Here is a 14,931-nt window from a genome sequence, read left to right as displayed (position 1 = left end):
ATTTCACTGGATCTGGTACAAGTGACTCAGTCCAAAGTAACTATTAAGTTTAATGCTTGCAGATAAAAAAAAAAAAATCAGAATGAAAGAACCATAACCTCTCAGTGGCACTTAAACAACAATTCCAACACCAGGGATTCCAAAGAGAGCCTCAGGTAGAAAAGGCTTGGTGGAGGTTAATGCCTGCCCACCCCAGAGGATGCAACAGGGACGGCCAAAGGCAAAGGGCACTGGCTAGCAAGAAAACCCAACCAGCTTTACTGCCAGGATGGGTTGGATTACATAGAGGTTGTGAACAGCTAGAAGCATTTGCCTTCTGTAATTGAGCATCATTTGAAAGAGTCTTGGAAGGCTGAGAAACAATTTAATTTTCTCTGCACCAGGAGGCTTGCCACTGAGTTTTCATTTCCACTTCATTTTTCTTCCCCACAAATGGCTTTCTGCTCTATTCTTCCTTTCTCTTCACCACCCTTAGAACCAATTTCTTTGCTCCTGTGATCACTGAACCCCCAGCAGTACGCCTACATGTTGTGCTTGTCTTAATGGCCATGCTGTGTTTGCTCCAGGCATCAGATTCTCACACTCTGGGGAGGGTTTGTGTTCAGAATGCTTGAACTTCATGGAGAACATCATGCGCGCTGACAAACTCGGTGTGGATAATAGAGAATGGCTTTTTGTTAAGGCTTAGCGGATAAGAACTCACAGAGCACTAGGGTGGAGACAGAAAACCTCACTACTCCTGACATCATTGATAGGTCTCTCCTTCAACTGGTAAATGTCCCTGTCATCTTCCAAGTCAGTGGGTAGAAGACCTCTGGTATTCTTGTCTTCTTATTCCTCTCTCCCTTTCTCTAACTTCAAATCAGGAATCTGGGAATTGACATATTCCAGTTGGTACCCAAAGCTTACTCTCCTAAAAAAAAAACCTTCCTTTTCTCTTCCGGGAAAGGTGGAATTTCTCAGGGAGGTATCTAGTGCATAGAATAGTTGCGCTCTCAGACACCAACCAAGAGATGTTTTTAGGATGATGTGAGTTCAAGACTGGGTCCAGAGCTATGTGATGAGAGCCTACATATTAGGACCAACTAGATTTTAAATCTTGTTGGTTTCGATTCTGGAGGACGACAGTTTATAAAATGCTAGGCTACAACCCTTATTGCTTGTGAAACCAGGTATGATGGGTGAAAGGGAAGGGTATGTGAGTTCTTAGGAGATCTGGTTACCATAGTCCCCACTAACCTTGATTCAGAGAAAAAAATGAAGCCCACAACACTAGTCCTTCCAAAATAAACAATTAATTATGCCCCCTTTTCTTAAGGTTTTACCACAATTAGTGATATGCTGTTGTCCCCTTGGAAGACTTAGCAACCCTCCTTTAGAGGGAAATAACTCTGCTCTCAGTAGGTTACTGGCACCTGAGAGCTACTTAATCATTGTTTCCTTCATTCCTTGCTGCCTGTGGGGTGAAGAAGCTGTAGTAAACAGCATGCGATAAAATATTAATTTATTTTCTAAATCCTACAAAACACCAAGCCAGGCTGTCACCTCTGTAGGATAAAAGCAGCTTGTCTTACAGCATGCTACGTATCTTGGAGAACCCAGTGTCTGTCTCCTGCTAGGATATGATTTACATGGTCCCCATCTGCTAGGAAACTAATTATAATGGGACTCAAAATGAAAACATTTCCGGAATTCTTTAAACACCCAGAACTTTGCTACACTTTGTCCTCTTGTATTACTTTCCACATAATTCCTCCCAGCTCAGTGAGCAGCTTGGTGTTTTGCCTTTTTTTTTTTTTTTGAATAAATGAAAGCAAAGGTGATTGCCCTGAAAACACACTAATCACAGTGCTTCTAATTCTGTTATTTTTCAGTGTTTTGTTGAGCACTACTGGTAGCTGCTACTCAACAATTAAAAGATATTCTTTTGACACTGTCTCAATATCAGATTTTTAAAATGTTTTGATTGTGTGCAGTAGAATGGAAAGAGAAAAGATATGAATTTTTTTGTTTGCTGATTCTCACGTCTTTCTGCAAGAAAACATTATCTCTGTGGTGGGTTTTTCCAGTGTTCTCAGGAGAAAATATACAAAATTTAGCAAGGGACACCACAGAAGATACTTTTCAGTAAGTGGTCAGTGCCTTTTTTTTTTTTTTTTTTTTTTTTAAGGAAGGTAAGCATTACCTAGGATTCAAAGCTACTGCAGAAAAAATGTAGGTTTGTTTAAGATCTGGACCTTGAATTCAGCTCTGTCTAGAGCCCTGAAGTGCAAACATTGATATTACACTGTAATGACTCAAATTTCAGATTTAGAAAACAAAAACCTCCTTAGTTAGCTTAGTTAGGCAAAAACACCTGTGAACCGTAGCGCCCTCTGTTATAGTTACTTTCGTTGAAGGGGATGGTGCAGAGTAACTCTATCAAAACGTACTGGCTTGGGGAAGGGAGTGAGTTTGAGGGCCTGTACACTGAGACTGGAGAGAGTGAGGATGAGGTGATGGAGGATGGAAGAAGCCCTTGAAGACCAGGCAAGGGACTGTTTGTTTTGTTTTGTTTTGTTGGCCGCACAGCATGTGGGATCTTAGTTCCCCTGCAGCAGAACTGCGGAGTCCTAACCACTGGGCCTCCAGGGAAGTCCCAGGGGGCTGTGTTTATCACGCAGGCATCCTGGGGCCATTCTGGTCCCCCAAGCAGAGGAATCATGTAATGAAAGCAGAGTTCCCAAGTGATGTGGTCACATCAGTGCCCCCCCCGCCCACCAACTCATGATTACAGGTAAAAGACCATAAGCTCTTCCCTAAAGAATACCAAGCAACTGCTTCCTGTTTCCTCCCCAGTCAAGCCTCAACCCCCTCATTAACTCGTGTAGTAGAGACTGAAGATAGGAAGGTTGCTGAACACTTTACTCCTACTTAGCTATGATGACATCAGAGAAGATTACGCGTGGAGATAGAAAAATTGGAGGAGATAGACCTGTCTGAGAAGGGAAAGGCCAGCTAAAATTGTTGGTTGATTGGGGGTATAACGTTTATAATTGTTTATAATGTTTATAATTGATTAGGGGTATAATGTCAGTGATGGATGATAATGAAATAAAACCCAAAGATGTAGCTGTTGGAGTTCTCCACAGAGAAATGGGCAGTTGGGCATATGTGAGCAGGTGGGGGTTTTGAAGAGTTCAGGAGACAGAGACACAAGAGCTGGAGGCTGAGATATGAAGTGAGAGTTACCCGTGGTTTACTAAACCATGGAGGAGCGTGAAAAGCGTCGGATTACACAATGAGGAGAAACGGCAGACCTTGTAAATACGTATTATTACTGTTTTCTCTGGTATAGGATTGGGGGCAGGTGAAAAGTCATTTTTGAGTGTTTTAGGGAATGACTTCCTCTAAAGGCTGCTGGGAGGCCACGCCGATCCGAAGTGCCTTCTGCTGCTAGGAGAGAGAGGGAAGAGCTCATAAGAAAAACTCTCAGTTTAGGAAGAAAGTGGGCTGGACCTGTGCTGTCTTGCTGGTGGCGTAAGCAAGCTGTGCGGCAGCCACGTGCTTCCTTAGTGACCATTAGCGTCACGCTTCTCCCAGAGTTGCCCCTGGATGAGAGCCTCTCTGTGGAACCCACTAGTGAACCTTCCAGCGCTGCCCAGCTCATCTTAGTTTCTAAGAGAACTTCTTCTAAGCCACTGGTGTTTCATTAGAGAATGGTTTGGGTCAAGAAAAGATATTTCAATCAAGGGGAAATGCAATCAAAGGATTTATGTGCTTAGAAAGCCTTTGGAAAGCCTAGGAGAGCCAAGGGCAGAGAAAGCCACTAGTGATATAAGGAAACCAGCAAGTTTGGTGATTGCAGGAAAACACAAGTCCCCTGAAGCAGATGGCTCTCAGAAGCCCCTGCAAACCTCACATGTGCTGTCAGCTGAACCCTTTGGGTTTGCTCGCTGCTGTCAGAGGAGCAGCGAGGAAGAGGCTTCTGCTCCCTCCTCTTCCTTCCGAGGTTAAAACAAGTACTTCTCACTGGCAGAATGGAAATGTGAACTCCCTGCTGGAGAGAGCTGTGAAATGTAGTTTTCAGGCTTCCAGCCCCTGCCATGTAGGGGAGAACTGAGGATGGTGGAGAGAGAGTTGCCTCCTAACAGCGCACATTCTGCACGGGGATAAAGTCGATGAAAGTCTGCAGTGTCAACATATAGACCTTCTCTGAGTCCCTGTCTCTACTTCTTGAGACAAAGATCCACTGCCTTTCCCTTGGTTCAGGTTTCAGAACAAACAAAACAAAAACACGACACCCTTACATCCCTTGCTGGGATGTGTGGTAGGGTTTAATGCGTGAGTTCGTTCCTTCATAATCCCTAAAGCTGGCTCTCTCGTACTCAAGTCTGCAACAATCTAAACTCCAACCCTCCCTGCTGGTCCCCCCCCAGCAAGTATCCAAAATCAGGGTCTGTGAGACTTCCTATAGAGAAAATGAGGAAACCAACAAGTGTATAGATTGGAGCTCAGGGATAACTAGGTAACTCATAGTTCCTCAAAGTGGGTAGATTGAATTCTAATCATGGCCTTTGGTCTTAAAACACCTGCTGAGTCCATCGCCAGTCACACTTCAGAGACTCAGACTTCCAGACTTGATACATCTTTTGCTGCCTTTCAGCATCAGTATTGGGGAAAATTGTATTTGTAGCAACAGGTGAAAGAGCAAATGAATGGGATGCGGAAAAGAGAAAGAAGGGAGAATGAAGATTACTATAGGCTGGAAATATGAGGTCATTGCCAAGGACCACAGCCTGATCTGAGTAGGAATGAAAGACATTTTAGTACATGGAAGATTATCAGTGACTGACCTCTAGTTCACGTTAGTGTAAAGCCACGTGCCTGAGCCATTGGTGGCAAGCACCAGCTGGTCATGGGGAAAAGGGGAATGTGTATAGATTTTACAATTTCCCCCCTCATTTAGTGAAAATTGCTTTTGCCACTCAATTGTCTATAAATCCCTTGAAAGTGGGAACCAGACCTCAATTCTTACTGTTCTCTTCTTGTTTATCTAGTACAGTGTCTGGTTGTTAGTAGGCATTGTACACGTAACTGTAGAATGGATGAATTGAATGAATGAGGAGTTGGCAAACTACACCGTTCTGGGGTAGCCTGTTGTGTTTGTGTGTGTCTCTCTCGGGTGTGTGTGTATGTGTGTGTATGATTCTGCAGTAGGTATAATTTTTATGCTGGATACATTAGCAACATTATGTTTATACAATTTGGCATTTGTTTGTGGTATGGGCATAAGTTCTGGCCAGTCAGTTCTTCAGCATAATTTTCATTTAAGTGAGAAGATGTCATCCTACCCCGGGCTTAGGTAGGAGGATGGAGTAGGCATCTAATCCTAGGAATCTACCCATACGAGTCTTTTAGAATATTTCTGTCATGGAAAGACACGACGATTAACTTTCGATGGTATTCTTTCTAACTGTGTGAGTCACCAAGTGAAAGCTGAGCTCTTGCAGTGTGGTTTTGGAATTCAAATGTTATCCATTGGAATTGACGTTAATTACTTTTGTGCTGCTCGGCATATGCTGGAACATGATTTCTACAATTCCACCGGAGTCGCTTAGGCAATTACCTCTCCTGCCATCACCGCCATCATCATCATCCTAATTACTGTGATTAGGTCCCTCCTGCTCTCTGCTCACTTCAGCCGGGCTCTGCACACCATTGCCCTCTTCTCTCCCCCGTCTCCCCCGCAGGAAGTCCCATTCTCCCGCGTGTGGTGCGGTAACCGGCAGCCCCTGCACTGTGCCTTCTCCCTGGAACGCTACACGCCCACCACCACCCAGCTGTCCTGCAAAATCTGCATCCGGCAGCTCAAAGGCCATGAACAGATCCTCCAAGTGCAGACGTCAATCCTTGAGGTGAGTCCTTTGTCTACAGGTCATCCGACCCCGTTTCTAAAGGACATTAAGGATTGTATACCTGTCTCGGTTGGGCTATACATATAGCGTGAAAGAGCTTCGAAAGGCACTCACTCTTTCAATCCTCATTACTGATGAGGGAAAATTAACTTTTTCTCAGGCTGAGGATGGAACTGAGCTGCCCACTGGGGCGGGGAAACGCAACCCATCAGAGCATAGGCTCTGTGGAGGGACCTTTGGGGAAGGAATTTGTCCAGGGCTTTCTACACACAAAACTACCATCAATCTAACAGTTCATGGCAGACATGGAATATCAGCTGAGATTTATTATTGAACTGAGACACATACCCTAAGAAGACACAAGGTCACCAGTGGGCTGCTTTTCTGCCAGTTCTGACTAGTTGTTCAGAAGTCAGTTGCCCAATCTGTGTTATTTCATTTTCAAGGCCTTGGTTCCTGATGGTCTTACAATTTCTCTTACCCTCCAGGATCAGGGTTTCTACACATCCTCATTTCCATTAAGCCTAGATTTCATCAATACAATAATATAAGACAGAGTAGATAATAATCTCATTCTACACAGTAAGGACATAGCAGTGCAAAAAGGGATAGGACTTCCTCCAAGGTCATATAACTGAAGGGCAGGGTTAGAATGGGAGTCAGAGGAGAATTCACTTGGGAACTTTTGCAAAAAGATACCTGAAATGCCATGGCTTTGATTGGCCCTAAACCACTGAATGACTCCATGGCTCTGGACTTGAGTTTATCAAGTAGACAATGACATTCCCTCCTGAATGGTTATTTGAGGGTAGAGTAGCTGAGGGGGAGAATCAGGGGAGCTGGTAACGCATTGTTTAGCGATTCCAAGGTAATCCCTGGCTAGTTTAGAAAAACACACATACTGGATCGTTCACCTTAGAACGTGTATGTGTATATATACATATATATACATACACACACATATTCACGTATACATATATAAATCATATATAAGCTCAGCAGAAGGTTTAATGCATTTTGTATCCATACAACTTAATTTCAGGTGTGTTTTTTTTCTCAAAACTTGTAGCCTTGGGCTTCCCTGGTGGCGCAGTGGTTGAGAGTCCGCCTGCCCATGCAGGGGACACGGGTTCGTGCCCCGGTCTGGGAAGATGCCACATGCCGCGGAGCGGCTGGGCCCATGAGCCATGGCCGCTGAGCCTGCGCGTCCGGAGCCTGTGCTCCGCAACGGGAGAGGCCTCAGCAGTGAGAGGCCCGCGTACCGCAAAACAAACAAACAAACAAACAAAAACTTGCAGCCTACAAGCATTATCACTTCCCTCCTTTCTCATTGCAGTTCACTGTTTATGCAAAATGAGTGTGGCTAATTCCCCAAATAGCTTTCTCTAAAGTGCGGATGGCTTTCCAAAGAAGCGTGTCTCAAAATTGATAGCTGTCTTAACTGACATGTTTCTACCATATTTGCATTTGTTATTGCCAGTTAGCATTATGTGCTAACATAGTTCTGACAGGGAAGGTAGATCCAGAAACCTCAGGCAAGATATTTTTAGAGTCTCTTTCTTGAACAGTCATGGCATATTTAAGACAATTTATTTCAAAGTAAAATACAAATTGTATGGGAGTTTTAAAATAAAAACAAAAAAGAAAATCTGAGAAGAGCTGCACTTCAGAAGGAAGAGTGAAAAGGCAGGACATAAAGATGCCTCTGATGAAAATTGCCCTAAATACCTGTCAACAGGTCGACAAAAGAATAATAATAAATAAATAAGGTTTTTACTATCTAAGGTACCCAGATATTGAGGATCAATTTCAGCTATTACAGGATATTTGTGTGAAAGGAATGTGATAAGGTTGACACATCCTGGCACCTTTGCTCCTTGCTTAATAAAGTGCATGGAAAGAAAATGAGCTAATAGGGGCTGCCCTGGTGGTGCAGTGGTTAAGAATCTGCCTGCCAATGCAGGGGACACGGGTTCGAGCCCTGGTCTTGGAAGATCCCACATGCTGCGGAGCAACTAAGCCCGTGCACCACAACTACTGAGCCTGTGCTCTAGAGCCCACGAGCCACAACTACTGAAGCCTGCACACCTAGAGCCCATGCTCCGCAACAAGAGAAGCCACCGCAACGAGAAGTCCGTGCACCGCAACGAAGAGTAGCCCCTGCTCACCACAACTAGAGAAAGCCCACGCGCAGCAACGAAGACCCAACACAGCCAAAAATGAATTAATTTAAAAAAATAGAAAATGAGCTAATAAACATAATCTTCTTTACTCTCCAGTTCCTTTTCTAATGCTTAACAAAGTTTACGATCACTTTGGAAAGCCTTAAAGAACATGACATCACAGTACCTCTTGGTAAATGGAGGCAGAGTTAGCAGAATAATATTTAGACATTCAGTGGTAGACTACAGCAATCTAAGTTGTAGCCTACTGCATTTTAGAAGCTTTATTAACTTATTTGATCCTGTAAGGATCATTTAATTAATTGCTTTAAGTGTCCCTGCTGAAATTTGGCCCAGTGCATCCCCATTTCTTTGTACCAAACTCTATTTCTTAGGCAAATTTCGTTGGCCATCATTTTCTACATCAGAGGAAAATTAGTAACTTTTGAAAGCCACTATGTTTCAGGCACCACTTCATGTGCTTTCACATATAACCATCACAGCTCTGTGGATTAGTATTATATCATCACAGTTTTACATGATGTAACAGTCTCAAGGAAGTCAACCTTCTTATCCAAGATCATAGAGCTAATAAGATGGGTAGCCAGAGTTCCCAGCTGAGATACTAAACTTTAAGACCAAAGTCTGGATTTCTGTTCAATACCACTCCAGGAACCCAACCGAGGAGGTTTAATTTATTCGTCCTAACCATGGGCCTTGTCCATAACATAAGCCCTCTCTTTGGGGCCTTAGGCACTAGTGACAAACATCACAGCATCAGCAATTTTGCCTTTGAGTCTAAAAGTAGATGAAAATTGGGAAGCTCTTTCCTCAAGACTGCAGAAGGATGAGATGTACCTGTTTGTGTGTTGGGCTAGAATAAGTGTTCACTCTATACAGTTTCACAAATAGAATCGATTCCCTACATGTAGATCTGCCTGCAAAAGGATGTCTTGATTGAATGATCACTCAAGGCCCTTCGAACCCTGGGATTGTTTCATTCCTGGGAAAAGCATATATCTGGTGATAAAAACCATCTTCTTCTCCCTAAAACTGACTTGGTTTTTATGGTAGACATTTCGAGAAAAATGAAGATACATAAAGTTCTGAGAAATTGGGAATAGCTGGAGAGAAGAGGCAGGATATATTCAAGACATGGGTCTATACCAATTACTGAGTCAAGAATAATAGATCAGTTATTAAAGGTCATCATACTTCATGGCCACTATGCTGAAAGATTCTGCTTTAGGTGGTTTTAATAAGTTAATAATAAGGTGTCATTGATTAATAATAATAAAGAACTAAAATTTTTGAAACGTAATAGATATCTTTGAAATATGTATTTTAATATCTCACCCACCAAAGAAAAAAGAATCCTCACATATCTGGGCTCAGAGCTCCCCCTTCCTACCTTACTTTAAAATGGATTGCCTTAGTCTCACTATATTTCCAGATTTTAGCAATGGAACCATGAGAGGTAAAATATGTATGTGTCTCTCTGTGTGTGTGTGTGTGTGTGTGTGTGTGTGTGTGTGTGTGTGTGTGTGTGTGTGTGTGTGTGTGTGTGTGTGTGTGTGTGTGTGTGTGTATGAAATACAAAACATTGATTTTAAATTAATTAATGCAGTGAGCATTCTCAGTGAAGGCATTTGGTTCTTTATGTTCAGCTCCACATCCATCATATTCCTTCATGCCTCTTATCTAAATGGTTTTCCAAATAATCATTCATATCCTTCTCAAATTTAAAAATTATTTCAGTGATCAAGGTAATATATCTTTTCTGTTCTTTAGAGTAGCCATTATTGTGTCAATCTTTGGAAGCAGGTTGGTTCTCCTTAAATTTAACCCAACTACATTACCTAATGATGATAGCCAATTGATACTCTATAAAGCAACAGTATTGTGGACTAAAGCAAAGTAAGTTTGCTAATATTGAGCAGAAGGGAAGAATCCCCAAGTCATTTACTTCCTCCTTCCTTATTAATGTAATAATATTAAAGAATCTGTCTTTTGGTAGAAACAACTTAAAATGGGAATCTTGCATGTTAAAATTTTCCCTTCGAGAAATTCTCTTATCTTTCTTCTAAAAGTGGTAGAAGTTGGGGGATGATGTGTCTGTTACAAAGTAGACAGAATACTTGGAATTCCTCACTGATTTACAGCGCCCACGTTAACCAGGTAGCAGCACCTTATCTCCTGTGTTCAGAGCATGAAAATCTACTGTTCCTCTGCATATTTAATTTAAACAATCAGAAGATGTGATGCATCCACTGGAGTCTTATTACTCGGCCCAGATGACTTCTAGAATGCATCATAAATGTTATGTAAAGTGTCATCCTTACACATGGGAAATATTTAAATTTGGAAACTTTGTGAGGGACATGGGGGCCCATTTATTAAAGTGTAGTAAGTAGAAGAAATACATATTTTTACAAGTCAGTCTCATGTAATACTTTATTCACCTTTAAATCGTACCACTCTGTCCATTTTTTTCTGAAGACTTTTGTGTATCAGGGTGCTCTTTCTTCTGCTAACAGGAAAGACAGAGAGCTTGGTCGAGGTGGTCAAATCACAGATGCCATGAGGGCATCTGTCTCTGTCTACTGCCATCTTTTCACATGGATACACTGTGTTTTCAGTTTCATTGGCAAGCCACCTTTTCACATGTTAACACCCTTTAGTGCCATTTTACAATGACAATTACCATGTTATCCTGTACAGAATTCCTTTTATTCTCTCTCTCAATGTTTTTTTACTATTCTTTTTAAGGACATTACCCTGCCTTAAGTCAGGAAAATTTTTAAAGAAATGATTCTTACTTGATTTGTATTTTTAAAGGCTAGAAGAAATTTTACATACCATGATGAAAAGTGACGTGTCTTGTAACCTATCTTATGCAGTAAGAAGCCTGAGGTGGTTTATTTTATGAACATCTTATATATCAGAAAAGCACTGGGCTCATTGGTTCAAGATGGCGGAGTAGACGGACAGGCGCTCACTCCCTCTTGCTAGAGCACTGGATTCACAACTAACTGCTGAACAATCATCAACAGGAAGACACTGGAACTCACCAAAGAAGATACCTCACATCCAAAGACAAAGGAGAAGCTGCAATGAGATGGTAGGAAGGGCGTAATCACAATAAAATCAAATCCCATAACCACTGGGTGGGTGACTCACAAACTGGAGAACAATTATACCACAGAAGTCCACCCACTGGAGTGAAGGCTCTGAGCCCCATGTCAGGCTTCCCAACCTGGGGGTCTGGTAACAGAAGGAGAAATTCCTAGAGAATCAGACTTGGAAGGCTAGGGAGATTTGATTGTAGGACTTCGACAGGACTGGGGGAAACAGAGACTCCACTCTTGGAGGGCACACACAAAGTAGTATGTGCATCATGACACAGGGGAAGGAGCAGTGACCCCATAGGACACTGAACCAGACCTACCTGCTAGTGTTGGAGGGTCTCCTGCAGAGATGGGGGTGGGGGGTGGCTGTGTCTCACCGTGAGGACAAGGACACTGACAGGAGAAATTCTGGGAAGTACTCCTTGGCATGAGCCCTCCCAGATCCTGCCATTAGCCCCACCAAAGAGCCTGTAGCCTCCAGTGGGTTGCCTCAGGCCAAACAACCAACAGGGAGGGAAACCAGCCCCACTCAACAGCAGACAAATGGATTAAACTTTTACTGAGCTCTGGCCACCAGAACAACACCCAGGTCTACCCACCACCAGTCCCTCCCATCAGGAAGCTTGCACAAGTCTCTTAGATAGCCTCATCCACCAGAGGGCAGAAGCAAGAAGAACTACAATCCTGCAGCCTGTGGAAGGAAAACCACATTCACAGAAAGACAAAATGAAAAGACGGAGCACTAAATACCAGATGAAGGAACAAGGTAAAACCCCAGAAAAACAATTAAATAAAGTGGAGATAGGCAACCTTCCAGAAAAAGAATTCAGAATAATGATAGTGAAGATGATACAGGACCTAGGAAAAAGAATGGAGGTAAAGATCAAGAAGATGCAAGAAATGTTTAACAAATATCTAGAAGAATTAAAGAACAAACAGAGATGAACAATACAATAACTGAAATGAAAAATACACTAGAAGGAATCAATAGGAGAATAACTGAGGCAGAAGAACGGATAAGTGACCTAGAAGACAGAATGGTGGAATTCACTGCACAGAACAAAATAAAGAAAAAAGAATGAAAAGAAATGAAGACAGCCTAAGAGACCTCTGAGAACATTAAACATGCCAACATTCGCATTATAGGGGTCACAGAATGAGGAGAGAGAGAGGAAGGACCCGAGAAAATATTTGAAGAGATTATAGTCAAAAACTTCCCTAACATGGGAAAGGAAACAGCCACCCAAGTCCAGGAAGCGCAGAGAGTCCCAGGCAGGATAAACCCAAGGACAAACACGCTGAGACACATAGTAATCAAATTGACAAAAGTTAAAGACAAAGAAAAATTGAAACAAGGGGAAAATGACAACATACAAGGGAATTCCCATAAAGTTAACAGCTGATTTCTCAGCAGAAATTCTACAAGCCAGAAGGAAGTGGCACGATATATTTAAAGTGATGAAAGGGAAGAAACTACAAGCAAGATTACTCTACCCAGAAAGGATCTCATTCAGATTTGATAGAGAAATCAAAAGCTTTACAGACAAGCAAAACCTAAGAGAATTCAGCACCACCAAACCAGCTCTACAACAAATGCTAAAGAAACGTCTCTAAGTGGGAAACACAAGAGAAGAAAAGCACCTACAAAAACAAATGCAAAACAATTCAGAATATGGTAATAGGAACATACATATCGATAATTACCTTAAATGTAAATGGATTAAATGCTCCAACCAAAGGACACAGGCTCACTGAATGGATACAAAAACAAGACCCATATATATGCTGTCTACAAGAGACCCACTTCAGACCTAGGGACACATACAGACTGAAAGTGAGAGGATGGAAAAAAGATATTCCATGCAAATGGAAATCAAAAGAAATCTGGAGTGGCAATACTCAGATAAAATAGACTTTAAAACAAAGAACGTTACAAGAGACAAGGAAGGACGCTACCTAATGATCAAGAGATCAATCCAAGAAGAAGATATAACAATTACAAATATATATGCATACAACATAGGAGCACCTCAATACATAAGGCAGCTGCTAACAGCTATAAAAGAGGAAATCGAGAGTAACACAATAATAGTGGGGGACATTAAGACCTCACTTATACCAATGGACAGATCATCGAGACAGAAAATTCATAAGGAACCACAAGCTTTAAATGACACAATAAACCAAGATAGATTTAATTGATAGGACATTTATAGGACGTTCCATCCAAAAACATTTATAGGACATTCCATCCAAAAACAGCAGATTACATTTCTTCTTAAGTGCACACAGAACATTCTCCAGGGTAGATCATACTGTGGGTCACAAAGCAAGCCTCAGTAAATTTAAGAAAACTGAAATCATATCAAGCATCTTTTCTGACCACAACACTATGAGATTAGAAATCAATTACAGGGTAAAACTATAAAAAACACAAACACATGGAGGCTAAACAATACATTACTAAATAACCAAGAGATAACTGAAGAAATCAAAGAGGAAATAAAAAAATACCTACAGACAAATGACAATGAAAACACATTTTTGTTGGAATGCAGCAAAAACAGTTCTAACAGGGAACTTTATAGCACTACAATCCTACCTCAAGAAACAAAAATCTCAAACAATCTAACCTTACACCTAAAGGAACTAGAGAAAGAAGAACAAACAAAACCCAAAGTTAGTAGAAGGAAAGAAATCATAAAGATCAGAGCAGAAATAAATGAAATAGAAACAAAGGAAGCAATAGCAAAGGTCAATAAAACTAGAGGCTGGTTCTTTGAGAAGATAAACAAAACTGGCAAACTATTAGCCAGACTCATCAAGAAAAAGAGGGAGAGGACTCAAATCAATAAAATTAGAAATGAGAAAGGAGAAGTTACAACAGACACCTTAGAAACACAAAGCATCATAAGACACTACTATAAGCAACTCTATGCCAATATAATGGACAACCTGGAAGAAACGGACAAATTCTTAGAAAGGTATAACCTTCCAAGACTGAAACAGGAAGAAAGAGCAAATATAAACAGACCAATCACAAGCACTGAAATTGAACTGTGCTTAAAAATCTTCCAACAAACAAAAGTCCAGAACCAGATGGCTTCACAGGTGAATTCTATCAAACATTTAGAGAAGAGCTAACACCCATCCTTCTCAAACTCTTCCAAAAAATTGCATAGGAGGGAACACTCCCAAACTCATTCTATGATGCCACCATAACCCAGATACCAAAGCCAGACAGAGATACTACAATAAAAGAAAATTACAGGCCAATATCACTGATGTGTATAGATTCAAAAACCCTCAACAAAATACTAGCAAACAGAATCCAATCACGCATTAAAAGGATCATACATCACGATCAAGTGGGATTTACCCTAGGGATGCAAAGATTCTTCAATATACGCAAATCAATCAATGTGATACACCATATTAACAAACTGAAGAATAAAAACCATATGATCATCTCAATAGATGCAGAAAAAGCTTTTGACAAAATTCAGCACCCATTTTTGATAAAAAACGCTCCAGAAAGTGGGCATAGAGAGAACCTACCTCAACATAATAGAGGCCATATACAACAAAGCCACAGCAAACATCATTCTCAATGGTGAAAAACTGAAAGCATTTCCTCTAATATCAGGAAAAAGACAAGGATGTCCACTCTCACCACTATTATTCAACGTGGCTTTTGAGGTCCTAGCCATGGCAATCAGAGAAGAGAAAGAAATAAAAGGAATC

General features: G+C 41.4%; 1 protein-coding gene across 2 annotated transcripts in view; it reads left to right on the top strand.

Annotated features, from left to right (window-relative positions):
* UNC5D (unc-5 netrin receptor D) overlaps positions 1 to 14,931 on the top strand; it is a 603,667-nt gene that overhangs the window by 571,730 nt on the left and 17,006 nt on the right. For both annotated transcript variants that reach the window (XM_060136404.1, XM_060136403.1), the window contains one exon: positions 5,733 to 5,897. In XM_060136404.1, the coding sequence (XP_059992387.1) occupies positions 5,733 to 5,897 (165 nt within the window). The remainder of the gene's footprint in view (positions 1 to 5,732; positions 5,898 to 14,931) is intronic.

This window comes from Lagenorhynchus albirostris, chromosome 21, assembly GCF_949774975.1.
Source record: "Lagenorhynchus albirostris chromosome 21, mLagAlb1.1, whole genome shotgun sequence".
Lineage (NCBI taxonomy): Eukaryota > Metazoa > Chordata > Mammalia > Artiodactyla > Delphinidae > Lagenorhynchus > Lagenorhynchus albirostris.
This window is presented reverse-complemented; position numbering and strand designations above follow the sequence as displayed.